The sequence below is a fragment of the Taeniopygia guttata genome, chromosome 9, assembly GCF_048771995.1.
Source record: "Taeniopygia guttata chromosome 9, bTaeGut7.mat, whole genome shotgun sequence".
NCBI lineage: Eukaryota > Metazoa > Chordata > Aves > Passeriformes > Estrildidae > Taeniopygia > Taeniopygia guttata.
In genome coordinates this window covers 17651284-17678734 of record NC_133034.1, presented here as the reverse complement: position 1 = coordinate 17678734, position 27451 = coordinate 17651284, and the positions used below count along the sequence as shown (strand labels likewise).

At 60.4% G+C, this 27451-nt stretch overlaps 2 protein-coding genes and 2 non-coding genes across 21 annotated transcripts; all 4 read right to left on the bottom strand.

The window, feature by feature from the left end:
- Positions 1 to 175: 175 nt before the first annotated feature.
- EIF4G1 (eukaryotic translation initiation factor 4 gamma 1) lies at positions 176 to 18584 on the bottom strand. Of its 18 annotated transcripts, none has more exons than XM_041718059.2 (35): positions 18449 to 18584; positions 17314 to 17374; positions 15935 to 16043; positions 15751 to 15837; positions 15419 to 15451; positions 14797 to 14817; positions 14094 to 14267; positions 13642 to 13741; positions 11797 to 11909; positions 10643 to 10735; positions 10496 to 10562; positions 9263 to 10144; positions 8226 to 8314; positions 7835 to 8021; positions 7348 to 7481; positions 6957 to 7094; positions 6592 to 6765; positions 6315 to 6512; positions 5913 to 6059; positions 5582 to 5818; positions 5398 to 5502; positions 4833 to 4986; positions 4628 to 4725; positions 4425 to 4527; positions 4203 to 4305; positions 3349 to 3605; positions 3141 to 3256; positions 2793 to 2965; positions 2534 to 2659; positions 2369 to 2450; positions 2052 to 2150; positions 1803 to 1937; positions 1633 to 1714; positions 1417 to 1557; positions 176 to 1302 (listed from the first exon to the last, which is right to left on the bottom strand). In XM_041718059.2, the coding sequence occupies exons 3-35, from the start codon at positions 16007 to 16009 to the stop codon at positions 1121 to 1123; spliced, it is 4905 nt and encodes a 1634-aa protein (XP_041573993.1). In that variant the 5' UTR covers positions 16010 to 16043; positions 17314 to 17374; positions 18449 to 18584; the 3' UTR covers positions 176 to 1120. The 18 variants fall into 18 exon arrangements, with proteins under 18 accessions (XP_041573993.1, XP_041573996.1, XP_041573997.1 ...); XM_041718062.2 differs by having other exon boundaries at positions 4203 to 4293; XM_041718063.2 differs by having other exon boundaries at positions 6957 to 7076.
- LOC121470475 (small nucleolar RNA SNORD66) lies at positions 6840 to 6914 on the bottom strand. Its single transcript, XR_005981445.1, has one exon. It is a non-coding gene; the product is annotated as a small nucleolar RNA SNORD66 (small nucleolar RNA).
- Positions 8103 to 8179, bottom strand: LOC121470474 (small nucleolar RNA SNORD66). Its single transcript, XR_005981444.1, has one exon. It is a non-coding gene; the product is annotated as a small nucleolar RNA SNORD66 (small nucleolar RNA).
- A 1122-nt stretch (positions 18585 to 19706) lies between the features above and the next one.
- On the bottom strand, positions 19707 to 27066 carry PSMD2 (proteasome 26S subunit ubiquitin receptor, non-ATPase 2). Its single transcript, XM_041718079.2, has 21 exons — positions 26878 to 27066; positions 26057 to 26113; positions 25514 to 25678; positions 25145 to 25266; positions 24548 to 24772; positions 24286 to 24444; positions 23883 to 24027; positions 23636 to 23696; positions 23228 to 23374; positions 22951 to 23057; positions 22436 to 22563; positions 22271 to 22358; positions 21768 to 21930; positions 21571 to 21672; positions 21338 to 21483; positions 21070 to 21153; positions 20770 to 20938; positions 20577 to 20671; positions 20281 to 20407; positions 20075 to 20193; positions 19707 to 19993 (listed from the first exon to the last, which is right to left on the bottom strand). The coding sequence occupies exons 1-21, from the start codon at positions 27010 to 27012 to the stop codon at positions 19811 to 19813; spliced, it is 2727 nt and encodes a 908-aa protein (XP_041574013.1). The 5' UTR covers positions 27013 to 27066; the 3' UTR covers positions 19707 to 19810.
- Between the last annotated feature and the right edge of the window lie 385 nt (positions 27067 to 27451).

The window sequence follows — 27451 nt, the reverse complement described above, 5'->3', positions numbered from 1 at the left end:
CAGGCATATCCAACCCCTTTGCCACCCTTCCAGCCCTGGAGTGGGGGGTACCTACCTGCCTTGCAGTGACAGGAGAGGCTGGTCCTTGCCCATGTTCAAGGCTGGCACCCCCACACCAGCCCAGGCACAAGGGACATGGGGGGGAGGGGGGGCGGCAACAGCGGCACACGGGGCATTATTTAGCAATGTTCTTTTATTTCCAGTTTTAAGGTGAAAAGATGCCTTTAAATCTTCAATTAAATACTCCATAAAGAAAAAAAAAAAAAAAAAAAAAAAAGGAAAAAAATTATTTACAAATTCACGTGACCAGTAATTGAATCCTTGTTTTAATAATTACACATGCGGCTCGTCACATCCGGCGCTCTATAAATACAGGGGACGCGGATGAGGGGGCCGCCCTTGTCGCTTGCCCAATTGTGGCCTTAAACGTTTGGGAGGAGGATGGGGGCTTTTGGGGTCATGGAGGGGACTCAGCCTGGCCCAGAGAGAAGGGGCCACCCCCCCTCCTCCCCGGCACCCTCCCCAGGTGTCAGAGCAGGAGCTGGAGGGGGAATGATTTATATTTAAAATTTAAAAACCATAGAGGGGAGGGGGTCCAGGCAGTGATGGAGGAATAGAGAGAGGACAGGGGAGGGGGAGAAATCACGCTCCTGTCCCCAAACCAAATTTAATAAGTTTATATATATATAATCTCTCTATATTTCATCAAGAAGCGGGGAGGAGAAAGAGGAGGAGGGAGAGGAGGGGAGAGATATGTCCCCATCCCATCCCCCCCTCTCCATGACATGAATCCAGGGGTGCTCTGCCCCATTCCCAGAGACCTGGTGTGTCTGCACTGGGAGGGGGGCGAGGAGGGTCCCCAAGGGGACCCATGGCAGCCACCGCCTCAGTCAGCATCTGTTTATTATCATGACAAACTCGTACAGGCCTTACAAACAGAACCAGGACAGAGGAAGAAGAGAGGAGAACTGAAAAAAAGAGAGGGGGGCTGCAAGGGGCACAGCAGGTCCCTCAGCCCTGGCATCAGCAAGTCCATGGGGGCCAGGGGTGGGAAGGGATGGAGTCACTCCCCGGGGTGCCCCGCTCTCTCTCCCCCCTTCCTCCTCCTCCTCACAGCTGCTCAGTTGTTGTCCGACTCATCCTCAGCTTCCCGGAGCCAGGTGAAAAAGGCTGTCACCGATTTCAGAGCCACCCCTTTGCCCTGCTGCTCGGCCGGGTCCTTGCTGGACTCCCACTTGTAGAAAGCCTCCTCCTTGATGACGTCCTCATCGTAGAGGGCATCAAAGAACATCCGCAGCAGGTCTGGGGTGGGGGGACAAAAGAACCTCTGCTATTCTCCAGCCACCAGCCACGCTGCAGGGGTGGGGACACATCTTCCACCCTCTCCTCCAACCCACCCGCACCCACGATACTCACTGGGAGGCTGGTCCAACTTCACCACCAAGGCTTGCAGGGCATAGAGTGCCTGGAGCTCCTTCTGCTCATCCCGCAGGTACTTCTGGAGCAGCTTGGCTTGGTCGCGGATGACCGCGGCGTCCACGCGGTACGGGTTCTCAACTGCAGGGGACGGGCGTGAGAGGGGCAGTGTAGGCAGGGGAACCCCCACCACTCCCACCTCACCCTGGTACTCACAGACAATGGCCAAGTGGCACACAGACGTCATCAGGGCCCTGATAAACGTGTTGGACGAGACCTGCTGCTCACTCAGGTTGGCCTGGAGGGGGGAGGGTAAAGGATTGTGAGCTGGAGAGGGAGCCAAGAGGGAGCCTCCAGACACTCAGGCACTGTGCCCCCACCCTCACCTCAATCCAGTCATATATTCTTTGGTTGTTCGGGTTCTCCTTCAGCAGTTTGTCCATTTGCTTGCACAGCTCCTCTGAGGTCAGCTCCTTGCGGCTCGGCATGTCTGAGCTGTCGCCCATCGTGTACTCCAATTTCTGGGGAAGCAGGCAGAGAGAGCTGTTGAAGGCAGCACAGGGAAGTGCCACTCTCACATTGCCCAAGATCTGCCCACGGCCCACCTCTGCCCCTTGCTGCCATCAAGCCCCCACCTGCTCTGTGACAAATTTGTTGACATCCTGGTCCTCAGGCAGGAATTCCTTCCAACTCAGGCCCCCATCCCGCCACAGCTTTCCTGCGGTCTTCTGGCCCTGTGGGACAAACAGCATCAGCACGGCATGCCCTCCATCTCCAGGGAGGAAGCTACTGTGGTTTGGCCATGCCAGCCCCATGACCCAAACACTGAGAGGGATGCCCCTCACCATGCTCTCGTGGCAGGGGGGTTCAATCCCCACAAGCCCATCTGGCTCCCAAGCAGGATGCCAGTCCTTGAGACAGCAGCCAGCAGCCACAAGCCCCACACACTTACCATGCCCTTGCACAATAAGCCCAGCACCTCGACCAGCAGCGTGGTGGCCTTCCCAATGGGCACCAGGGGCTTTGTGATCTCCCTGTGGAGCACAAGAGACCTGGGTGAGCTACCTGCCCCAAGGAGGACTCCCGTGCCAGCCCTGCTGAGGAGCACAGCCCTCACCTGAACAGCTCCTCCATGGGGATGCCTTCCTCTTGCAGGATGGGGGTGATGAGCTCAGCCAGGTACAGCCAGATGTGTGGGATGTCAATCTCCATGTCCTCTGCAATCTCCAAGATCTCTCGCAGCCTGAAGAGCAGAGGGAGCTGTTGGGATCCAGCAGTCCCCATACCCTTGGCTAGGAGGGACCTCAGGATGTCTCAGTGTTAAGTCCTACTCAAGGCAAGGCCAAATTCAAAGCCAGGCTGCCCCAGCCCCTCACCCTTTGTAATACTGCTCCTTGGAGAGCGTGCCTGCCTTCACCAGCTGGCAGAGCAGGGCTCCCATGTGCTCGCGGGAGATGGTGCTCCTCTCCAGCGTGGACTCGATGCCATTTTGCACAAAGATGTAGAGTGATGAGGGGCTGCCCAGCTCCTGCACACACTGCAGGGCCTCCTGCAGGGAAAAGGGAGGTCAGTACTGCCCTACAGCCAGCTCTGGCTCCCCCCTTCCAAATCCAGGCACCACCAGGACCCTGCCCAGCGGTGCTACCACACAGGGAGGGAAGCATATGGCATGTCAGAGGAACATATATGGTGTGTTAGGGTGCTTGGCCATCCCCTTCTCTCACCTTCATGTCATTGATGTGCAGGTACTCCTCTATGATCGCCTTGGATTTCTTCTCCAGTTCCTCTTCCGACAGCGCAGGCTTGGTGGATGTTGCAGGAGGTGTTGGCTCTTGTTTAACTGCAAGAGGAGAGCAGGGATCAGGCATCACCTGGGACAAGCAGAGCTGCAGGTGCAGCCAGACCCTGGGATACCGCCCCTCCCCAGCTCACTGGTCTCTCGGCTCCGGTCCCGTTCCTCCGTCATGCTTGCAGCCTTGCGCACGGCCTCGGGGCCGCCCTGCTTCTCCCGTTCTCGGCTCCTGTCCTCTGTCTCTTTGCTGAAGCTCCTCTTGGTGAGGGCAGACCTGTTCCTGTCTACTCTCTCCCCCCGGTCAAGACGCTCTAGACGCTCGCTGCCCTTCTCCGAACGTGACTCCCGGTCCCCTCTGTCCCCTGCCTTCTCTGACCTGTCACGGCTGGAGCTGCTCCTGGGTGAGAGAAAGACAACACAGCGTGAAGAACCCATTACCACTGTCCTCGACCCCAGACTCTAGAGCTCTGTAAGGTAAAGCTGTCTCACTCCAATCCCCACCTCTTTTAGCACTTGACTTGATTCTCAGGGAAAAACTTTTTCCCTATTTCTCCCTCGTTCCAACTCATACCCTTTTCCTTTTACTCTGCTCCTTGGCATAGCTGAGCACTGCCTGCCTTTGTCCTACCCACACCTTCCTTCTGACGCAGACTGCAGGCAAAGGCCCCTTTTGTTTTCCTCTTCTCCCAGACAAATCCAAACTCCAGCTTTCTTTGAGTTCCTCACACTCCCACCCTTTAATGTCTATCCAAGGACTCCCAGGCCAGATCGAGCACCCAAGGGTGGTCAGCCAAGCGCCACACAGTAGGGAGGACACCCAGGGTGAGGTCAACCTTCCTTGCCACAACGATTCACCAGTGACTCTAAGCTCCATCAAGGCCCCATCTTGCCACAGGGCAGATAACTTGCCTATACACTGATCAACCACAAGAGTCAATCGGGGCCCTCCCTCAACCTCACACACCCACCCACCAAGGCAGGGCTGGCCCCTCACCTCTGCACCACGCGGCGGGACTCTGAGCTCTCGGCAGGCATTGACTGCTGGAGCGCTGAGAAGCGGTTCAAGGTGCTCGTGGCTGGTCGCCCTGAATCAGATGCTGGGCGTGAAAAGAGGGAAGTCTCAGAGTTCAGCAACTCCCTGGTAGAGGAACTGCCAGGGGAAGGATCACCCCTCCCACTCTGTCCCACAGCACCCAGCCAGTCCCACACTGCCTACCTGAATCTGCGGGCTTCGCGCCAGACCCTCCGCTGCTGCCTTTGCCCCAGCTCAGCCGCCCACCCGGTGCAAAGAGCTGGTTATTGGAGTCGATGGATCCAGGCTGCAGGTGCAGAGAGAGACAGTGAGGCCTGATCCCCCCACCAAGGCAGGACCTAGGCCAGGCAGCCAGCTCAGCTGCCACACTGCACCCCCAGCCTCACCTTGGTGATCTTCGTTATCCGGCTGGTGTCAATGGGCCGGTTGCCCTTGCTGATGGGCACCGTGTTCCAGCCATCATCTGCAACCAGGCTGCTGCGCCCTGAGCACAAGAGGGACAGTCATAAGGTGCAGACCAGCCTTGAGCAAAGTCCAGCAGGAGCAACCCACTCCTAGCAAACTCAAGTGCCCCCAAGCCCAGACACTCACCACCAGAGGATGGCCCAGGGGGTCCTCTCCTCTTGTCCTTTGACATGAGCTGCTGCACTTTGATGTGTTCCCGATGCTCCTCCATTTCTGCTTCCTTGTGGATCTGATCGATGGTTTTGGGGCCCTGGTCTCCTCGCCGCGGTACCCAGCTATTCTGTAGAGAGCAGGGAAGAAGGGAAGTGGGAACTGAGATGGCTGAAAGATGGAGAGAAAGGGATTCCTGCTTCCTAGCCATCCCACTCTCAAAAGTCTCAGGTTAGTCTCCTGCCTTGGCCATCACCACTCTCCATGTGTTGTGGCAGCTTTTGGCACAAAAAGGCTCAAGTTCCAGAGCCCCCCTGCATTAAACAGCCGCCAATTACTGTGTGCCCACTACCACTACCATGATAACCAAGAGCATGGGCTAGCATGGTGTCTCTGGGGCTGGCCACAGCTCACATACCCACCTCTCCCCTAGAGGGGACACATGGATTACTGGCACTCCAAGGATATAGGTCAGCAGCTCCAAGGGACCAAGCAGCAGACACAGGATAGTCCCCAGAAAACTGTATTCCATGAACCTTACCCGTCTTAGGTCAATCACATCCTGCAGCATGAAACGGATTCGGGATGATGTCTTTTTCTCTTTGATGATCTTCTCCATCTGATTGAAGTACTGGTCCATCCTGGGCTATAGAGGGACAGAGCCATGGTCACATTCGTCCTAAAGCAAGGGAAGAGCAAGCAAGGTAGGGCAGGGCAAGGAGTACCTTGGCTTTCTCGAAGTCCAAGTCCTTGCCAATAGTCGTAAGCAGGCGGCAAAGGCACTCAAGAGACTCCTCATCGTGGTTTTTGAGCAGCTTCACCACGCAGTCATGCATAATGGCCTCCGTCAACATCTTCAGTTTGAAGAGCTCTCCAATGAACTTGATGTTGCCCAGGGATCGTCGTCGGGCCTTGTCCCGCGCCTCCTCCAGCTCATCCTTCATACGTGCCTTCTCCTCGGGCTGCACGAAAAGCCCAGCAGGGCAGCTCAGTGTCCAGAGCCAGCCCAAGGACACCCACACCAGCCCTCAGCGGCAGACTCCCACCACCACTCACAGCACTGGCATCATCCATCTCCTTCTGCCGCTTCTCAAAGATCTCATCATCATCCTTGTCCTTCTCAAACTCCTTCTGGCAGCGGTTGAGCAGCAGCTTGCGGAAGTTCACAGTCACTGTGGGCTTATCTGTTGTGGGCACTTTAAGCTGAGGGAGAGGTACAACCCAGAGAAAAAGCATGAGTTGTGTGTCTCCCCCAAAAGCTGGGCAACTAAGGTGGCACTACTCAGATCAGGGAAAAGCCACCCTACAACACCGTGAGGCCTTACTCTGAACTTGGTCCTCCATCCACACACCCCATTTCCCCACTCCTCATGGAAGGACCTGCACACTACTAAGCTCAGCTGAGATGGCCAAAAAAACCTTGCCCCCTCAGCAGGAGACCGCCCAGCTTCTGCTCACCCCCATAAGGCAACGGCACATGTTAGCATAGGCAACAGAGAAGTTTGGCTCCGAGATGGCCTTCTCGAAGACGAGGTCAATGACACCCTTGAGCCGCTCCTCCGTGTCGATGGACAACTCCATCACCTGCTTCATCAGTTGCTGGAACATCTGGGGCGTCAGCTTGTTGAGGATGCTGCGGACACGGCGGAGCAGTTCCTGCAAGGGCAGCAGGGTCAGCAAGAGCTGGGCACCCTTCCCCCAGGCCCTCCAACTGCCTGCCCACCCCAGCTCCCACCTGCGTCTTGATATTCTCAGGATCCTCCTCCTCGGAAGCACGTTTGCTGCTGGGTTTCCAGGCCTTCTCAGCCTTGTTCAGCTTGACATCCTCATTGAGGGACACAGTAGCAATGATTTTGCGGGGCTCCTTCCTCGGGTTCTGCTGGGAGCGGCGGGGACCCAACCCTGAGGGCTGACACATGGAGAAGAAACTCAGCTCTCTGCTCTGGGACCACGTGAGCTTGCTCCCAGAAGTCCCCAGTCCACCTACTCAGATCCTCAACTCCATCATGGACATCAGTGGCCCAGACACAGCGGCTCGAATGCTTGATCATCACAGAGAGGCAGAGCAGGATGGCAGGAATGAAGTGAGGAGATACTCACCAGGCCCCGGTTGCCCATGACAGGCCGGCCAAGGTTGGCGAAGGAGGGGGTGAAGTCAGGGCTGCAGTTCATGCTACTGATGCGGATGGGGTCGATTGCCCGCAGTGGGGTCTTGTTGGCCTGCGAAGGTACACACGGCTGAGGATGCCCGGGGGCAGAGGAGCGGGACGGATCCATCCCCCAGCCTCAGCGCCGGGACAAGGAACTGGAAAAAAGGCCCCAGAGGTGCCCCCACACCCACCAAACTCAGGTTCAAGGGTCACTGCAGATGCAGCAACAGGACCCTCAGCACAGAAGTAAGTCCCTGCCCTGCCTTCACATGGCACAACGAGGAGCCAGATTCCCACCCAACCACCACCCACAATTCCCCAATTTCCAGGGCCGCACCAACCTTGTCCAGCACCACATCTGTGATCTGGGGCAGTCCCTCAGGTTTCTGCATGCTGGCAAAGATGAACTGGAAGCCCAGCAGGAACTCCCGATCATATCGCTTCTTCTCCTCAGGGTTCAGCGGCTTCCATTGCTCTGCAGTGGGGAGCAAGAGGGAGACTCTGATGAAGCCTGTCCCATATTCTCCATCCTGAGCTGTAGCAGGTCTGGGTCCACACAAGGACAAGCAAGGTGAGATGTAGACAACCACAGAACTGCCCCAGTCTGGTACACCATAAGCATAACCATGCATGCTTAGAAAGCCTGATGCCACCAGCTCCCCGCCTCCTGACAAGACCCTTGTGCTGGGAACTCTGTTCTGCACCCCGTGCCAAGCTTGGGGACAAGATGGGAGGAGAATGGGAAATTTAGGACAGCGGGACCATGCCACCCGCTGCTGGGTCGAGGTGGTGGCTGCCAGTAGAGGACTGTGCCCAGGCACAGCTCACCTTCCTTGTAGCCATACTTCTGGCCAGCAGCCTTGCCCTTCTCCGGGGCCAACTTGTCTTCTTTCTCCTCCCACGTCTCTTCTGACTCTTCCTGTGGACGGGCAGGAGCCACGTCCTCTGCTTCACTGGCAGGGGCAGACGTGGGGGGCTTGTTCTCCGCCTCCGAGGCACTATCACCAGTCTGTGACTGCAGCAGGGGGAACAGGGACAGCAGTCACCCACACAAGCCTGTTCCTGTCCCCTTCACCCCACTCCTCGGTGTCCGCCCCACCTCAGATCCTCATTACCATCACAGAGCTTCAGTGGCCCAGACACGATGGCACAAAGCAGAGTTCATCACAGGAGGAGATGGGACACGGGGTGACCCCCCACACACCCCTGGGACACTCACCTCTTTAAAGGCATCCAGCAAATCACCTAATGCCTCCTTCTTGTTCAGCTCCTTCAGCCTTCGTTTCCTCTTTGGCACCGACATGGCGACTGGGAGGAGAGGCGGGAAGGTCAAAGACAGGAACCCTCCCAGGCCCCAGTACCCTGACACTAGCTATGGGGTCACCAGCAAGGCAGGTGAGCTTCAAGATGGAACCACAGGGATGTGGTTCTGCCATCCCATAACAGCCCCTATCCCCAAACACCCTGATTTACCATGTGCTTCATCAAAGCCTCTCAGGCACACCATTACCCTCGTGCATGCTCCCCATCCTGTCAGAGGATCCTTGTAGACACTGCTCTACAGGCAGCCCTTACAGGGACACTCCCATACAAATTCCTGTTCCCGTTCACATTCCCCTCCCTGGCACCCCTATACACCAGCCCATACACATGCTCCCCAGAAATGAATCTGCCCCCAGTTGCCCTTCTAAAGCACCCCTGTATCCCTGCCCAAGGCACTCTTTATATATATATAAACACATTCTGTGAACCCACCTTCCCCATCATTCCTACATAACCCAAACAACTCCTATGCAGGGTGCTTAAAGAAAAAAAGAGAAACCCCAACACATCCCCAGGGCACCCCACTTTCCTCAATCACCACTGTGTACTTGCATACCCCTACACAGCATGCCCTACATCTTCCCTACCAATCCTCCACCTCCCAGTGTCCTCAGTGACTGGGGACAATCCTCAGATACAACCCTGATACATCACCCTACACCCCTGCATAAGAAAGACATCAGATAAAACACACTTCCAATTCCCATGACATCCCCCACACACAGCCCTCTATACCCATCCCATACATCACTACATAGATGTACTCCCCAGACATCTCCCTGAACCCACCATCCATAGACACCTTGTGCCTCTCAGCATCCCATACACATCCTGTACCCCCTAACCGCACCTCCCTCTCCACACCATCCTGTACTCATGGCCCCCCACCACCCAACACCACCCAACACCACCCTGCAGCCCAGCATTCCCAACCTTGTGCGGTCGCCTCCGAGATCTGTGAAGGGGCAGGGGCTGGGCTCAAGCTTCGCTCCTGGGTCTCACCAGGGCCTTCACTCTCTTCCTCCTCCTCCTCTGCAGGTGGGGAGGCAGGGGTGCCGGGCTGGGCTGGCTCCTCAGGCTCTGAGATAGGGCTGACATCCGACTCAGGCTGCTCCTCACTCGGCTCCACCTTGCTGGTGCCCTCCACACCATTGGGTAGGGGCAGCTCTTCAGGCTGGGCAACGGGGGAGTCCAGGGTGGGCGCTGGCACCGGCTCAGAGACCGGCGCTGGCTGGCACACGGGCACCTCAGGGACCGTCTCAGGCGTCTCCTCCAAAACCCCATTGGCCTCACCAGTGGGCTCGGGGCAGGGCTCTTCCCGGGGTGGTGGGGGGCTGGGGGAGGCAGGTTTGGCAGGCGCTTCAGGGGCCTGTGATACAACGGGTGGTGGCGATGGCGCAGCCGGCACCAGGGGCACGGCTGGCATTGAGGGAACAACGGGCACCGGCAGCACCTCGGGGGGCACAGGCTCCTGCAGGGTGGGCTCCGGGAGGGGAACAGCAACCTCCTCCTCCTCTTCCTCCTCCTCCTCCGCAGCCACTGTGTCCATGTTGGGCGCGGGCACAAGGGGCAGCTCCGCAGCCCCTGGCACTGTAGTGATGGCGCTTAACGTCTTTTGCGGGTCAGGTGGCGCCTCGCCCTGCTCCGCTTTCGTGTCCGTGTCCACAGGAGGCTCCATTGGCACCAGCGTCATGGGCGAGAGCACCACAGGCTCCACCTCGGGGATCAGGGGAGGGGGAGGAGACGGGGATGCCGACTTGCTGGGCTCCAGGGAGACAGGCTTGCTCACTACCAGCGCAGGCTTCGGGCGGTCATCTGCAAGGTGGATGGCATTAACTGATGACTGTGTAATTCCCTGCTCATCCCACATTCCTCCCCAGATCCCTCTGTTTTCAGGAGACATGGGGACAGATGTACCAAGCCACATCACAAACGGGGGATGGGGAAAACAGAGGTCCTCTAGTGCCCAGAGGACAGCTGAGATGAGTATAAACTCTCCTGGATCCAACAAGGTCCCCAGGTATGCAGGGATGGCCTCCGAGCCCACAAGCGTCTGGAGAACCAAAGAATAGTGGGGCTGGCATTTCACGTCCTGTAGTGCCAACACCAGGGAACCTTGCTGCAGCCATGCCAGCTGGCACACCCAGCCCTGGCACGGGCACTTACCGGGCCGGACAATAACTGCTACATGGGAGGTCTCTCCATTGGCCTGGGGCTCCGAACCGCTTCCAGCCTGAGGGGGCAAAGAGGGAGTTGAACAGGGCCATGTGCACTTCATTCTGCCACAGCTATGAAGTCAGAGGATCTACTTACCTGTGGAGGGGTGGGGGTGGATGAGGTCCTTGCTCCAGACATAATTTCTTCTGTAATGTCTTTGCCACCTTGGTTGGGGTCTCGTATTCGGATCTGTCCAAGAATCAGATTAGAGTGGGGAAGCTGTTGGCAGAGTGCAGGACACAACACACAGGCCACCCCCTTTCCATGAGCCCAACACCCCACAGACACTGTGCTCCAAAGGGAAAATGGAGGCTGACTCACTGCAGTGCCTGTCCTGGCTACATACAGTGTGGGGAACAGTGGGTGCCACATCCTCTCATCACAGGGCACAGTGTCCCACAGACACTGGCCTGTTCCAGTGCCTTGCAAGTCATCACAACAAGCAGCTGGAACCAGCAGGTCCCCAGCCAGTGCCATCAGAAATCAGGGGACCCCAATACATCACTGTGCTGGCACAAGGGCTGCAAGGACCGCCCCCTCATTCTGGGGACAATACAGGGGACTAGCCTCAGCACACAGAAACCACAGTGAGCTCTGTGCCACCCCAGGCACACCCTACATGCTCACAGCCTCACATGCCCCGTGTCTGCCATGGGTGCGGCATGAGCTACAGGGCACCCTGCTGCGGGGTGACTGGAGGGGTACACGTGGGTTTGGCTGGGACCACAGTGCACGGCAAAGTGCAGCCAGGAGTCTTGTCCTCTCTACCTTCTGAACACGACCTGCTCCCAGAACACCAAGTGCAGAGCTCAACCCATCTCTGAGGAGAAAATGCCAGCATCCCACCTCCCAGTGGCAGCCCCTGCGTCCCGGCACAGGGCCGTGGCGGCAGCCACCCGGCTCCCCGCTATAAATAGGCCCCATGCGAGGCCTCCGAGCACCGGCATCTCCGGGAGCAGACAGCAGTTGGCAGCCGCGGCACCCCCGCCCTCCCGGGAGCTGTGACTCAGCACAACGCTGCCCGCCGGGACGACCAAGGTCGCCAGCACCCACCACGCACCCCAGTTCCCTTGCTAAGCCCTCCAGCCTGTGGGGACACAACCGTGTTCCAACCCTTTTCCCTGGCATGCTGCACCACATCCCATCCCACACACCACCAGCACCTGGGGCTGACACCATCCCCCTCCTGCACTTGAGCACGCCCTCTTGCACATGAGTTCCCCCATGCCTGGAGGCAGATGGCTCCTTACCGTCTTTCGTTCTCGTTTTGGGGGGATCGGTGGTTGCTGGCTCACAATGACCTGGGCAGTGGGGACCCCCGCTGGGAACTGCTGCACCCCCTGCGCCGGGTAATACGCACCCGCTGAGGGAGAGGAGAGAGCGTCAGACCGGCCAACCCAGATCCTCCAAGCCTGTCCTGAAGACTCCCCGATCTCCCAAACGCAGGGGTCTGTCAGGAGCCCGGAGAGCCCTTGCTGCTCTGCAGCGAACCCCCATCGCATCCGGCCTGGATTGTCCCAACCCGCCTGACAGGCCTGACCAAATTCCTTCCCTGTGAAGCAGAGAGCGTCCCCGCGCCACCCCCACGCCCAGCCAGGCCCCGCAGGCATCCACCGTGCCCACCAGCTCCACGCCACCAAGAGCCCTGCCTGGACACTCGGCCATGTCAGGTACAGGCGTCCTGGCTCTGCAGGCGGCCGCCTTCCTGCCCGTGCCCTTATCTCCCCAGGGCCAGCACCAGCCCGAGGGCGGCACCAGACAGCCTCCATTCACACCCAGGCTGAGGGGCTCAGGCTCCCTGTGCAGCCCGAGTCCCTGGACAGCCCAGCCCAGAGGAAGGAGCTATGCTGAGAGACAGAGGCAGAGCTGGACCCCATCCAGGGGTGGCACAGCCCTCAAGAGGTGCTCCACTCCTCCCAGGGCGTCCGTGAACATCACCCTGGAGCAGTGCCACAGGGATACAGGTGTGTTGGGACAGGCACAACTGGGTCCTGGACCCCTCTGGCTCTAGCACCTTCCCTGCTGCACTGACCCTCAAAGTCAACCAAGGTGCTCTGGTGACTGCCTCATCCCTGAGTCAGGGACCCTCCCTTTGTGCAGGAGACTCGCAGGGACGCTGAATGGGCCTCACACGTCAGGATGGGCTGGGCATGGGGGGAAGGAAGGAGACCCTGAGCTGCCTAGCCCTAAGGACCAGACAGGAGACCCAATCTGATTCATTTGTTAAGGGCACACCATGTCAGGTCACCCTACCAGCCCTGTGGGCAAGAGGCAAGTGCTGCCAGCTTCCACAGGAAGAGCCACAGCAGCCCCAAAGCAGAGGCTGGGGGTACACCCATCCTGGAACCTCAAAGAGATACCCAGAGCATGACCCAGGGCTGTGCACAAAGGTGCAGCAGTATCCCGGCCCAAGCACAGGAGACAGCCACAGCCAGGGGCCACCTCCCTCCTCTGAGGGGCTGGCTGGGCCCTGTGACAAGAGGGAGGGAGGCCGGGCACGTACCTGCCTCAGGAGAAGCCCATCTCTGCCCCGGTTATGCTTTGCTGCTGTGCTGGGGCCAGGCCGGAGGCCTCAGCTCACATTTCTGTGTCTGCTGGGCCTCCCGGGGCCAAGCAAGCCTAAATATAGTCACAGCCCGGGTGGCCACATGCGAGCAGGAGAAGGAGGAGGGGCTGCTCGCATCACACTCCCCAAGCACCAGGAGGGGGCAGGCACAGAGCACCCCGGCTCAGCTCCTGGGAGCAGGAGCTGAGGGGGGTCAGCAAGCGCTGAACTGCTCACCACCTTGACAGCAAGTGAGGGGAAGTAGGGGATAAAGTCTGCCCCAGCCCTCCGCCAGCAGAGTTAAATATTAAACAGCCCCAATTTGGAAAAGGACAGGGGTGAGTGGATTGGTACGAATAGACCAGTGGGACATGATGGGCTGCTGGGCAACAAGCAACTGTCACCCAAAACAGCCTGTAATGGAATCACAGAGTCAGCCCCAGTGAGCTGTGTTCAGCTCAGCAGGACGCAGAGGCCAGGGGAGCAACAAAACCAGGAAGTGCTGGGACTGAAAGAGCACCGGGGAGCAGAGCAACCCCTCTGTCTGTACCGTAAGTCCCGAACTCTGTGGGGCTGGCTCCAGGGTAAAAACTAGGGGCGCCAGGTTGGACCGGGTACTGTTGGGTCGGGACAACGTACGTGGAGCGACCCTGCAATAGGAGAGAAGAGGAAAAGTCAGTTATGTCCCTTGCAGAGCACGGACATACCCCCAAAACACTAATGTAACCCCAAACCTGACTGTGAACTAGTTGTACACCAGGGCATTGAACAGAACATAGGTGAAGTAGACACCAGGTGCCCTAGGGAACTGCTGGGGAGGGGACCAGTACTGTCTGCTGCCTCTCTACAGAGCCAGCAGCACCCTGCTCAAATCAGTGGGTACTCAGAGTCTCAGGACCCCTTCCACCCCCACAAAACAGACCTGGGCTGCAAGCCGATGCAACACCTCCCACCGGTGCCCATCCCGACCCCCTCCCACAGAGTCCAAAGCATAGCCCTCACCTGTCCGGGAATGTAATAGGCTCCTTGGGAAGGTGTGTAGGATATCTGGGAGGGTATCATCATCACCTGGGAAGCAGCTGGATACACATGGGCAGGAGGGCCGGGCCGAGCCGTCGTGTTACTCTGCACGCGGGACGCACTGGCGGGAGGCTGTGCCCTGTTCTGGTAGAAATGCTTGGGGAGAGATGGGGCACAGCGTCAGCAGGAACTCCAGCACCTTTTGCTGCCACCACCGCACCCGGGGGAAGACACCAGCCCCCCCCATGCTGCCGGGATGCAGCACCGCCTCGGCAGCTCACTAGGCCCCCCCCACCCCGGCACCATCCTGTCCCCATGCACCTGCGGGGCCGCCTGGGTCCACCCGACCCAGCTCATGCCCGGCGCGGCCCGGCCCAGCCCTCCCGGGCCGGCAGCTCAGGCGCCCGGGGCCGGCCACGGCCGCACGCAGCTCGGCGGCGGCGGTCCCGGCGTGCTCTGCACCGGCTCCCGGCGCTCGCGGGGGATGCTGGGACCTGTAGTCCCGCCATGCCGGAGCCGGACAACACGTGAAGATCCCTATTCCCATCCCTATTCCCAGCCCGGCCAATGCCGTTCATCCCGACCCAGCTTGTTCGCCATCCCCGGGAGCAGCAGCTCCAGCCCAGCGATGAGCGGGCAAGGAAGGGTCCGCGCACGCACCCCCGGGGCAAGGAGAAAGTGTTACCTGAAGAGACCTGAATCCTCCCTGTTAGCAAGCGCACGCATACAGAGGGAAAGGGGGAAAGAGAGAGACAGGAGTTACCGGCACTGGGACAGGGACAGCAGAGGAACGGACAAGAGGTCAGGGAGTCCTTTGCCCTGTGCCCACATCCCAGATATACTGAGGTCCCTTGTAGGGACCTCCCAAGGGGCAGGGATGGGTCTGATGAGCTCCCAGACAGCACAGCCAAGGATGTCACCAGATCTGTCCCCAGCAGCTCCTCCAAACAAGAGGGCTGATGGGAGGTCCAGAGCCTTGCACGCCACTGCAGGGCCTTGGGAGACCAAGCAAAGCAGGGAGGAAAAGGAAAAATGAGGAAGGGCACGGGCAGAAGCAACAGCCTGGGCCGGAGTTAGCACAGGCACAGCCACATGCTGCAGGCTTCATGCAAGGAGGGAGCTGGGGAGACACTGCAGAGAAACCCACCCAAAGTCAAGCAGGCATCCTGCACTTTCCCCAGACCAGCCTGTCCCTAGAGTCCAGGGTCCCCATATGCTCCCCAGCCCCTTCATGCCCAAGGTGTGTGTTTCTATGCAGTGTCGGGGAAGGGTGTTCAGCATGCAGGGCAGAGGAAGCGGGTTAGTACCTGCTGGTGAATAGCCCGAGGCCCTGCTGGAAACTGAGAGAGGAGGAAAGGGAGGTTTGGGGCAGGGGAGGAAGGAGAGAAAAGCAGTCACTCTGTGGGCATCCTCATTGGAGGCGCCTGCCCTCCCACCCCAGAGCCAGGAGGTCCTCAGGTGGCAGTCATGGTCCAGATCATGGGCTCATTCCCCCTTCACAGGCACACACCATGCCCGAGAGGCACCATATTGCTCCTAACACCCCTGGGTTCCGTGGCAGTGTGGGCTAATCGGCCAGGAAGCAGAAAGCTGCTGGATACCCCTTCTCACCCTCTGCAGCTCTGGACAAAATCCTTACCTGGCGCGGCTGAGAAGGCGTATTCATTTGTGAGGTCGGTGCCGGGTTAAAAACCACAGGTGCCGTCTGACCAGGTGGGAACGTCGGCTGGAAGAAGGCAGGCAGGGAAAGGGATGGTACCACTGCCCTTGGTACCAACTGGGGAGGCAAAGCTGGGTCCCCCAGCCCTGCAGGGGACAGTTACCTGTGGCAGTCCAGGAGAAGGGGCGGGGTGCGGGGCAGTCGGGGCTCCTCCTGTGGGCTGTGGAGCTTTGTTCATTTCATGGGGTTGTGCATAAGGATCCCCTCGCTATCTACAGGAACAAGGACAGTGGGCATAAGCTGGAATGGCAGCACCCCAGGCATCTGTCTCCTGCCCATGTCAGCCCTAAAATCTGTCAATCTCCAGCCCTACAGCCTACCAGCGTAAAGCTAGGCATCACCCATGCCCCACAGACAGCATCCCACCAGGGCACGAACCCCAGCCACCTCCTCCTGCCCCACTGGGCCACGGGGAAGATGGGGTAGGTACTTCCAAGTCACCCAGCCTGGGCAGGTCCTCACACCCTTCAGAGCACACCCCCCATCACGCCCCAAACCCAGCCATGCCCACCAGCAGGGCTGACCCACCCGAGGTGACCCCACAAAGCCTGTCTGGGCCTTACACAAAAGCGGGCACCAGTGCCCATGATTTGCCACCAGCACCTAGGCCACCACTAACTCCGGGGGGCTGGGTGGACCGGCGGCACCCCGGCGTCAGCCGTGCCCAGCTCCACCCCGGCTGACCTACTAAGCGCTTCCCCCGGCCGGCCAAACCTGTTCCTGCCGGTGGCGCCGGGTCCCCAGCGTACACCACAAACGCCTACCAGGGAAGGCAGGGAGCAGCTCCCATGTCCCCCACGCCACCGACACTCCTGCCCACTGTCCTGCCCAGGGGAGTCTGCAGCCCCCCGCCACCGCCCAGGCAGGCCGGACACCCTCCCGGCTGTCCCAGGAAGGACTTGGCGGCCAGTGCCGCTCTCCCCGCCCCAGTGCAAAGGCCACCGGGGCAGGAAGGAGAGGCAGTACCCCGCACACCGCCAGGGCTCCCCTGCACCCCATGGCATCCAGTGAGCCCGTTGCGGACGGACACCCAAGGGAGCAGCCCTAGTGCCTCCTGTAACCTGACGCCCGGACGCGTCAGCACTGCCGGCCCCCGGCCCCGCTGCGGGCACTGCCAGACACGTCCCACCAACACTGGGAAACGGGGCACCCCAATCCCCCCAGGGCTGTGCCCTGGTATGGGGTGTCACCCCATCACCGGGATCCCCCGAGCCACAACCCCAGCGGAGATGGGCCCTGCCACGGTTTCGGGAGGTGGCAGGGGCTGGGTTGCAGCCCCCAGCGCTCTCCCCAAGCCCCTTCTCACCGGGGACCCAAGCACCTGGCACGGACAGCCCGTACCTGAGCCAGCTTAGCTAGGCCTTGAGACCAATCACCCCTAAACAGAGCGGGAGGATTGTCTCACAGGGGACGGGGACACCCGGGGACAGCCAGACCTGGTCTCCTCCGCCAGACACAACCGGCAGCGAGCAGGATACTCACCCCCCCGCGGGAAAAACCTGGGCCGGCTGAGCGGGCCTGCAGAGACCGTTCATCCGACTGACTGGGAGAGAGGAGGGAGGGGGGAGAGAAAGAAAGAGAGATCAGGCCGGGCCCCGCGGGGGGAGCCCGGACTGGCCCCGGCGCCGCACTGGCCCGGGTAGCCCAGCTGGGCCGGGGAATGCGGGCTCCGTCCCGGGGGGACAACGGGGCACGGCTGTTTGTAACCGGAGCCGCCGCCGCCTCTCTTGCGCCGGGAGCGGCCGGGCCGCGGCCTGTGCTGGGCCCGCCGACGGGGCGGGGGGTCCTGCCCGGGGGGGATCCAGGAAGGCCCAGCTCGGTCCGAGTGAGGGGCCGGGGGACAGGAGCAGCGGTTCGGGGGGACGGGAGCGCACGAGGGAGCGGGGAAAAAGACGAGATTCACCGACGGCGGAGCCGGGACAGGCCGCGGCGGTGGCCCGAGGGCGGCCGGCCCCGCCAGGCCCAGGCGCGGCCTCGCCCCCAGGCCGAGGCGGCGGCCAAACCGGCGGCTGCGGCCGGCTCCGTCCCGGGGCGGCGGCACCGCCATCACGGCGGCGGGAGGGCGCGGTGCGGTGCCCGGTGCGGCATCCGGCGGCCCCGCTCCCCCCCGCGGCGGCGGCGGCCTCTGCCAAGGACACGTGTCACTGCCTGCCGCAACCGCGGCCCGGCGGGCACCGGCGGCGGTGCGAGAGCACGGTCGCGGCGGGGCGGGGGCGGCGGTGTTCGCAACACACGCGGCGGCGGCGTTGGGCCTAGGCGGGCGCGGCGCCGGGAGCACGTGTGCGGCGGTGGCGGTGGAGCGCACCGGCCGGCACGTGGGCGCGGACCGACGCCGCCGCCGCGGGATCACCGGGACGTGGGGACCATCGGGACGAGCGGGGGGGGGGGGGGGCCCGGCGCAGCAGCGGAGCGAAGCACGGGACGGGGCGTGGGAAGGGGGGTGGCGGCGGCGGGGCGGCACCCACGTGGTAGCGGCGGCGGCGGCGCGACAAGGCCCGGCGAAGCGAAGCCCGGGGAAGTGGGAGGAATAGGGCGGCACGCGCGGCCCCGGTACCGGCGGCCCCCCCCCCGCCCCCCCCCCCGCGGGGCGCGCGCCCGCCCCGCCCCCGCCCGTTACCTTCAGTCTCCTTCAGCGCGCGCGGCCCGACGCAGCCGCAGCGCAGCGCAGCACGACCATTTCCGGAGCCGCGCCGCGCGCAGGGGGCGGGGCCGCGGGGCCGCGCGCCCGCCGCCGCCGCGGGGGAGGGGCGACGGGGGCGGGGCCGCCACGCCCGGACCGCGCCGGGTCCCGCCCCCGCCCCGCTCCTTGCGCCGCCGCCGCCGTGCCCGCCCCGCCTCCGCCATCACGTGGCGGGGCGGGGCGAGCCCCGCGCGTCCCTTCCCGGGCTGCGCGCCCCGTCCCGGCGGCCACGGCCGCACCGTCCCGTCCCGCCGCTGCGCACCCCGTGCAGGGTCACGAGGTGAGTGGGCGCACCTGGCATCGGCACCGTTCGGGATGCACACTCACCCGGGGCCTGACGGCACCCGGGTCCCACAGTCACCCAGGGACCGGCACCAGCGGCACCCGCACCCATTCAGTGCTTGGCACCACCGGGACCCGGCCTCACCCAGAACTTGACGTTGCCCTGGCTGCACCCACCCCTGCTTCATCCAACCTTGGCCCACCAGCGCCTTCCCGGGACCAGCATCCACCCGCGGACTTGCACCCATCCAGCACCTACCCCTCTACCGGCCAGAAGCTGCACCTGCCCAGAACCCACCCAGCACCTCACACCCACAGGGGACATGGTTCCCCACCCTGTACCCCACAGGATGCAGCACCTTACCCCGACCCTGCAGCCATCCCACTCCCTTTGGTACTCAGCACCCCACTCACACCCAGACACAGCCTCCCCTGTCCACCCAGCTGGGGCACAGATACAGATACAGACACTGTCAGTTTTGGAAACAAGGCAGGGTTTCCTCTTCGCTAAAAATACTTCCCATGTGGCTTCTATCCCCACCTCCCTGACTGCTTTTAATCCCAACATCAGCTCTGGAGCAGCCCCAAATGATGGCAGAGCCCAGCACATCTAGCAGGGTAGTTGAAAGTTCGGAGATGCCAGCCAACACCCCCCAAGAAGGCAGTCCCAGCCAGGGAAAAGCCGTGCTGGGCTAAAGGGAAGTTGCACACTCTTGAGCACATGTGGCTGTGCCAGGCACGCACACAGGGCACAGCTGGATGCAGAAGTTTAGGCGCACCCGTGGTACCCCACAACTCTGTGTTCATTCCCTGCATGTTGGGATCTTCACTGTGCACTGCCTCCATGGGACACAGGCACACCCAAAAGGATGAGAGCCCAGCACACACTCCCAGCTCAAGAAGAGAGCAGCACTAGTCTCCACATAGTTTATTTCCTTGACTCTCAGTAACAAAAACAAACTAGGTTTTTTCCCTCCCTTCCCAAACCACCTACCCACCCCCCAGCTTCCCCTTGGCTCAAACGTCATAGTTGGGGTTCTTGCGTAGGATAACAAATCCCTCCAGGATGGGCGTCACAGGAACGTGCTCCTCTGTGGCCAGCTCTGCCCGCTCTCCATGTGCCAGCAGCACTGGTGTTGTGTGAGTCTGGAAGCCAGTGATGGTTTTGGGCTTGCCTGCCTGGCCCACCACATCCACAGCCTGAGAGAGAAGAGTGAGATCAATGCCAGGGACACAGAGGGACATCAGCACACACCTGCCCCAGCCCTGGCTGCCCCTTACCTGTCCTACCCGAACCGACACGGGCAGAGGCCGCAGCTCCTCATCGAAGGTGACCAGCATGCGGGGCTGCATGGCAGCAACGAGGCCATAGAGAATGTAGTGGGACTTGCCCAGGATAACTGGGGGGAAGACAGAAGTAAAGGGGCTGAGCAATGCCCACACTGCAGGGCAGAGAAAAGTGGCGGGACAGAGCCAACATCACTCACTGTTGCGCACATCCAGGAAGGACACGAGGACGGTCAGCAGCCCAGCCACAGCCACCTGGCTCATGAGCTGGCGATCACTGTGGTATGGGCAGAGGGTGAGTGTCCCCTTGCCCAGATGAGTCAGGCCCTGGTGTGGCAGAGAAAGTACATGAAAGAGTGATGGAGTAACCTGGGACTCCCAGCCATGCCCTAAGAAGGGTGACACCCCCAGGACAACACTCTCCTCCCACACCCAGGGCAGGGATCCCACACTTCCCCTTCCTTCCGCACACAAGCAGTGAGCGCAGTATCATCACCTGGGCCAACCGCACCATGAAGAGATTGTTGGGGTCTTTGGCGTGGTACTGGGCCAGCTGCCGCAGCATTGCTGCCAGCCGGGCGTTGTTGGTACCTGGGGACAAGGAGGTGCAGGCAGAGTAGTGTACAAGGCACGGGTCTCCCACCTTTTCCCCCCAAACAAACCTCAAACAAGGTTGTCCCCAGGCTTACCACTGCCAACCATGCCCATGGCAAAGATGGAGTTGTAGGAGACCTCGGGGTCAGCATCGTGGGAAAACTTGCTGAGAGTATCAAGGATGTTGAGCCGGGGATTGGAGACTGAGATAAGAGCCAGGGCCAGGGGCACAGCACGGCGGAGTGTGGGCTCCCCGTACCGCAGCTGCGCAGAGGGGAGGTGGGTGTTAGACTCAGATCAGCAAGTGCAGCAAGGTCTATGAGACGTGAGGCAATACCCAGTTTCTACTCCGAGGTCCCATCCTGGCTCTGTGCTGTCCCCATGGTGTCACTCACCAGGTGGCCAAATGTGCGCAGGCCCATCTCCGCACCAATCTCCTCGCCCATGGCAATAAGTGCAATCCCCAACACTGCCACGCCCTGCAGGGACAAAGGCACTGAGCACCCAGCCCAACACCCAGCCCACCCCAAGCCTAGGGGGACAGGGTGTGCAGGGATCCTGCTGGGAGCTGTTTTCCCTCTGCTCTGACACCACAAGGGCCTTAGGGACCCTTCCAAAGGCAGCTCCTGCTCCAACACAGACCCCCAGCCCACATTTCCCCACCTGGTGAGCACCCATGTCAGCTGAGCTCTCTTTCTTTTCCTTCTCTTTTTTGTCCTTTTTGTCCTTGTCCTCCTCTTTCTCTTTGGAGTCAAAATGCTCACTGCAGATGTGAAGGAGCTGTTGCACCTTCAAGACATTCCCTGAGCCTGGGGAGGAAGTAGAGGGCCAGGATCAGCAGGCAGAGGACCCTGGACCTGCTCCTGCCTCCTCCCACCTTGACCAGTCCAACTCACCTGCATAAGCACAGATATCCACCAGCGTGTTGGCAAAGCTGCGGAATGGCTCCGACACCACCTCCAGCGCTGCCAAGATGGCCTCAATTGCCTCTCCCTTCCCTGTCAAGGAAAGCATAGTGGTTAAAGGACAGCAGTGGAGGGATGCTCCCACCCCATTCCCCAACCCAGGAGCCACTGGCACTGCCCAGCATTACCCAAGTGGTTCAAGCCCAGGCCAAGTGGCAGCCACCGGGCGTAGGTGTCCTTCAGTTCTGTCTCTGATTTCTCCATGATGGTCTGGAGGATAGTTGAGGTGACATCCCCATTGCAGGAGCCCACTGATATCATCCCACAGGCCAGGGCAGTCACACCAGCCACCTAGTGATGGGGGAAGGAGCCATGTCATACACAGGGACAGCTCAGAGTAAGCTGGCCTACAGCACTAGGTACCCTTGGTCTCCACTTCATATGAAAATCTGGGCTACTGCAAGACCTGATGGTTTCCGACCCTCCTAAATCTGCTGCAATCCCATTGTGGCAGCAGCTCAGATAAGGAAAATAGGGTCATGCTCTTCTGGTACAGCACAGTGCTGAGCAAGGACACGTGGCTTGTTCTCAGAGCTCAAGCTGGCTGCAGGACAGCACCTGTATTCCCAGGAGCTTCGGGGCACTGGATGGGGAAGCAGGAATCACAGGCAAACCCTGCCTCATGCCCTACCTCCATGCTGGACTTGGAGTCTCCCATCACAGGCAGCAGCAAAGTCAGGACATCCTCACGGTTGGAGCCCGCATACGCCAGTCCCAGCCTGCAGAGTCCAGAGAGGTGTGAGGAAGGAGCTGCACCACCCTGTGCAGCATGGGGAGGCTGGGGCCAGGCCCTTACCCAAAAATGGCTCCAATCCTCATGGTGTTGCTGTTGTGGAGGACATAGTCGGACAGGAGGGCCAGGGCAGGGTCACACTCATTTTTCACCCCTGAGTTGACGATGCCACAGGCCAGGAGGGCTCCAGACTGCAAGGCAGAAGCACCGTCACACACTAGCCACCAACACACAAAGCTCCCTGCCAGCCCGTGACTGATGTCACCTCACACATCACTCCCACTCCCCAGGATGGGCAAGTTGGTACGAAGTGGGCAACGCCACTGGATCAAGCTGAGAAATCCAAAGCTCACAGCTCTATGACAAGGGGAGCCCCAAGGGTGCTTCAGGCAGTCACCAGGAGAACAGCACCTCACTGTGAGCTGCTCAAAAGCCTGGAGCAGAGGGCATCCAACCCTCCCCTGTGCAGGAGCTGAGCTGCACAGGGGCCCAAAGCAAGGACATTCCCCTGCCAGCTGCACGCCCAGCTCACAGCAGGACTGCCCCACGCAGACACAGAGCCAGGATCTGTCACTGACCTTGATATAATCTTCTGAGGAGTACAGGTACTTGTCGATCTGTGTGAGCCCCCCGTCCACGTCCCACAGCAGGATTGTGCCCAGTGAGGCTGCAGCACTCAGCATCCCTGTGGTGCCAGGGAAGAAAGGCTCCCATCAGCCCTGAACTGATGTGCCCTGTCTGGGGCTTGCGGGAGCCAGGGACATAGGCCAGCTCAGCCACCCTTACCCCAAAAGGGACAGGGTGGTAACCCCAAGCCTAGAGGCACCTCCAGCCCTGCCCAGCCAGCTAACTCACCATGGTCCTTGTTCTTGTACAACCATTTATTGCCATCATCTGTTAGCAGCTTGTCCTGTCCAAAGGCAGCATTCACAAAGCCATTCACAAAGGAGGAGGCCAAATTCATCCGGGCTGAGTCCACTTGGGAACCACTTCCCCCAAACCCTGTGGAACAATGACGGGGTGAGGAAAGCAGCAACAGAAGCCCTGCCAGCCCTCAATGTGCAGCCATCCCACACCATAGGGGAATGAGGACCTGTCCCATCTCCAGCAGGAAAGAGAAGCCCAAATCCACAGGTCAGAGACCATGGGCAGGCCATCTGCCCACCTCAGATACACATCTGACCACACAAGCTCAGAAGTGCTTGGCAGCCTCAAGAACTCCACACAGGCAGGGACAAAAAAAGCTACAACACAAGCCCTTACGGTTATTCTCCAGGTGGGTTTTGTAAATATCGTCTGGCACTTTAGGCTCCATGATATCCAGCTGCAAAGAGAAGGGAGAACGGGGTTACCTCCTGGCCAGCACATCCTACAATGGCAACCTCTCCAGGTGTCTGGCCCAGATCACAGGGATGATGGATTTCTTCTCAAATCTTGCCGCAGAGCCTGGCAGCCAGGGCAGCCACAGCTGGAGGTAGCCCAGGGTGCTTTTCCCAGCTGGCACACTCACCTCTCTGGCTAAGGCCAGGAAATTGCTGTTGAGCTGGACATTGGACATGATCTCTGTTAAGTCCTCGTACTCCTCCACATCCTCATTCAGCTCCAGGAAGACCCCATGGCGGCCCAGCATAAAGGCCATCTGCTTCTGGACAACTCTGTGCAGAGGGGAAGGGTTTCCTGAGTGCCCAGAACCCAGCAAGCCCCAGCACAAACACAGATTCACCAAGCAGTGAGCCAGCCTGCCCTGCCCAGGGCATACAGACATGACCCACTCCTACCCATCCTCATTTCAGGGACAAGAGTCTCAATCCAAACCCCCAATGCCTCTAACAGTGACAGATCCAACCTCTCTCTGCCCAGATGGGGAGTCTCGCCCCACCAGGCTGCAGAGGGCAGGGAACATCTCTGCTTACACATCTTTGCAGGAAGTGAAGATGTCCTCCACCAGCTCCACATCATTGAGCATCAGAGCCAGGCGCAGGGCTTCGGGGTAGCGGTTGAATTTGCGGAAGATGCCCAGGGCACAGCGCAGGAGAGCCGAGTTCTCGGGCTCTGGGACATAGCTTACGCAGCTTTAAGGAGGAGACAGACACAAGGGTGACAAACAGATCAGGCAACCTTGGCCCAACAGGGATCAGGCCCTGTCCAGCACCTCAGCCTGCCAAGCCCCCTCACCTGGTCAGGTAGAGGCACACTTTGGAGTAGGCATTGTCATCAATGTACTTCTCCAGCATGTCCATCTGCTCTATCTCCATGAGCAGGTCACAAGCCTCATGCTCTGCGTTGTGGGCCATGTTGTAGGGAACAATCTCCTTGACCAGGGTGAGGAGTGTGTCCCTCTGAGCTTTGTCAGCTTCATCAATCTCCTGCCACTCCTTGGCCACCTCTCCTGCCAAGTGCCTGCAGGAACAAAGGGATATCACCACTACAAAAACCAGTTTCACTGAGCCATGAGAACGGGGAGCAGCTGCTCTCAGTTAGCCAGGGCTGTGTGCTGTTTATGGAGATTTTGCATTCTCCAGACCTTATGGGGGACAAGGCCAGAGGAGAAACAGGGTTAAGACCAGAGATTTCAGAGGCCATGGCAGCAAGACCTCTGCAGCTTGAAAACCGTCGTGAATAAACCATGAAGTGACACGTATGCAGGTGTAATAGGGGCAGCTGAACACATGACCAGCTAGTCAAGACACATCCCAGGCAGGCCAGAGCTATAGTGCTCCAGGAAATTCCCCTGAGCCCTTATCCTTCCCCTCTGGTCCCCCTCAGGCTTACCTGACGTATTCATGCCCCCAAGATGCCAGCTCCTCTTGGGAGCCCACCAGCCGGTACTTCAGACACTCACGCTCTCCACTCATGGTCATGGCCAGGACAGAAATGATGTCTGCTGCAAAGCGCTGCAGAAAGAGTGCAGAGCTCCAGACACAGGCCAGGCACAGGGAACCAGGGCCAGCCAGGGACACAACAGCCTCCCTGTGCCTGCAAACCACCATAGATGGCAAAGGTACCATCTTGACAAGTTATAATCCTCTGGAGCAAGTCACAGAGACTGCTGTTAGATCCCAGGGTCCAGAGGACTCTGTGATTGCCTGCGCCAGCACTGTCCCCTGAGTCACATGGGATGGTGGGGCCAAGAGCTTCTACCTTGTTCTCTCCTGGAGCCATGTTCTCATAGATCTCCTTCAGCTTGCCATAATGGGGCCGTAGGAACTTGAGGGGTTTGGGAACGGAGGTCATGGAGGTGGTGGAAGAGCGGATCTGCCTCCGCAGCTCCTCCAGGGCTGGGCGGTAAAGTGACGTGTCTTTCTCCTGCAGAGAGAAGCTGCCTCTTAAGAGAGCAAGGGCTTGGTTCCTGAGCCACCACCTCACCAGCCCACCCCAAACACAGCCATGGCTCTTAGCAGAACAACCCCCCACCCTGGGGTGCCTCCTTCAGCCCAAGAGCTAGAGAAGGAGGGTACAGCAGCACTAGAGACACAGAGGTCCCTCAGGCACAGGTTAGACAGGCAGCAATGCTGGGGGACAGATCACAGCAGACAAACAGGGGCCCACCCCACTCAAGGTAAAATCCCCCCATCTCCACTGCACTAGGAACAGCACAGGAGAGCTAACAGAGAGATAAGCAAGATACAGACAGAGTCAAATCCTGGCCAGGACTCCTTGCTGAGGGACGCAGCACAGACTCACCCCCAGGCGCTCCACCAGCATCTCCAGCTCATCCTGCAGCTGCTTGTCCTCCTCAGACTGCCAAAATGCACAGAAGGAAGAGTTAAGGGTGCAGAGCACAGGAAGACTCAGTGTGACAGAGGCAGGGATGTCACCCCAAGCCGCAGGTGTACCAGGACAAAGTGATGCACTCATTGCTCAGGGCACCACCTTACCCCAATGCTACCAGGGTGGAGCAATGTTCACATTACTGGGGATACCTTCCCGAAGATACCACCCAGGGTGTGAGATACACCTCCCCTGTTACTCTGTGCTGTACAAAAACAACCCCACAGAGAGGGGCACGTCAGGTCACAGCCCAACGGGGGGCTCCCCACTGACAGCAGCCCCTTCACACACAGACTGTGTCCCTCAGCCCACGGGGACTCCCAGAGCCAAGGTCACCCCCGTGCTGGGCAAAGCGGGGAGCCCTCCACAGCGCCCACTGTCACCCACACCCCCTGGTTACAGCACAGCTCCCCTCGAACACACTCCTCTGAGACCCCCGAGCCCCCGCCCAGAAATGGGAACCCTCAATTGCGTCCCGGCGCCCCGCGAAGGGAACCCCGCGCTGCCGTCAGGCGCCCGCGCTGGAGGGAGTCCCCGGAGGGATGCCGGCCGGCCCGTGACGCGGGATGCCGCCCGTTCCCGGAGGGATGCCGGCCGGCCCGTGACGCGGGATGCCGCCCGTTCCCGGAGGGATGCCGGCCGGCCCGTGACGCGGGATGACGTCCTGCCCGGCCGGTGACGCGGGCCCGAACGGGCCGTGACTCAGCTGCGGCCCGCGGCGCGGCGGCGCTCACCAGCTCCTGCTCCTTCTCGGGCCCGGCGGGCGGGTCCCGGCGGTCCCGGCCCCAAGGCGGCGTGGGTTTCTCGTCGCCGCCCGACCCGGGGCCGCCCTGCACCCGGCTCTGTCCGCCGCCGCCGCCCGCGTCCATGTTCGCCCGGCCGCGCTTCCGCCGCACCGCGGCTGCGCAGCGCCGTGACGGCACCGCCGCGCGCCGGGGCGGGGCCGGGGGCGGGGCGGCCGCACGTGCGGAGCATCGGCACGGAAACCGGCACCGACACCGGCACTGACACCGGCACCGGCACCGGCACTGAAACCGGCACTGACACCGGTACCGACACCAACACCGACACCGGCACTGAAACCGGTACCGACACTGAAACCGGTGCCGGCACCGACACCGGCACTGGCACCGGCACTGGCACTGAAACCGGTACCGACACTGAAATGGGCACTGACACCGGCACCGGCACTGAAACCGGTGCCGACACTGACACCGGTACTGAAACCGGCACTGACACCAGCACTGAAACCGGCACTGAAACTGGTACCGACACTGACACCGACACCGGTACCAATACAGACACCGA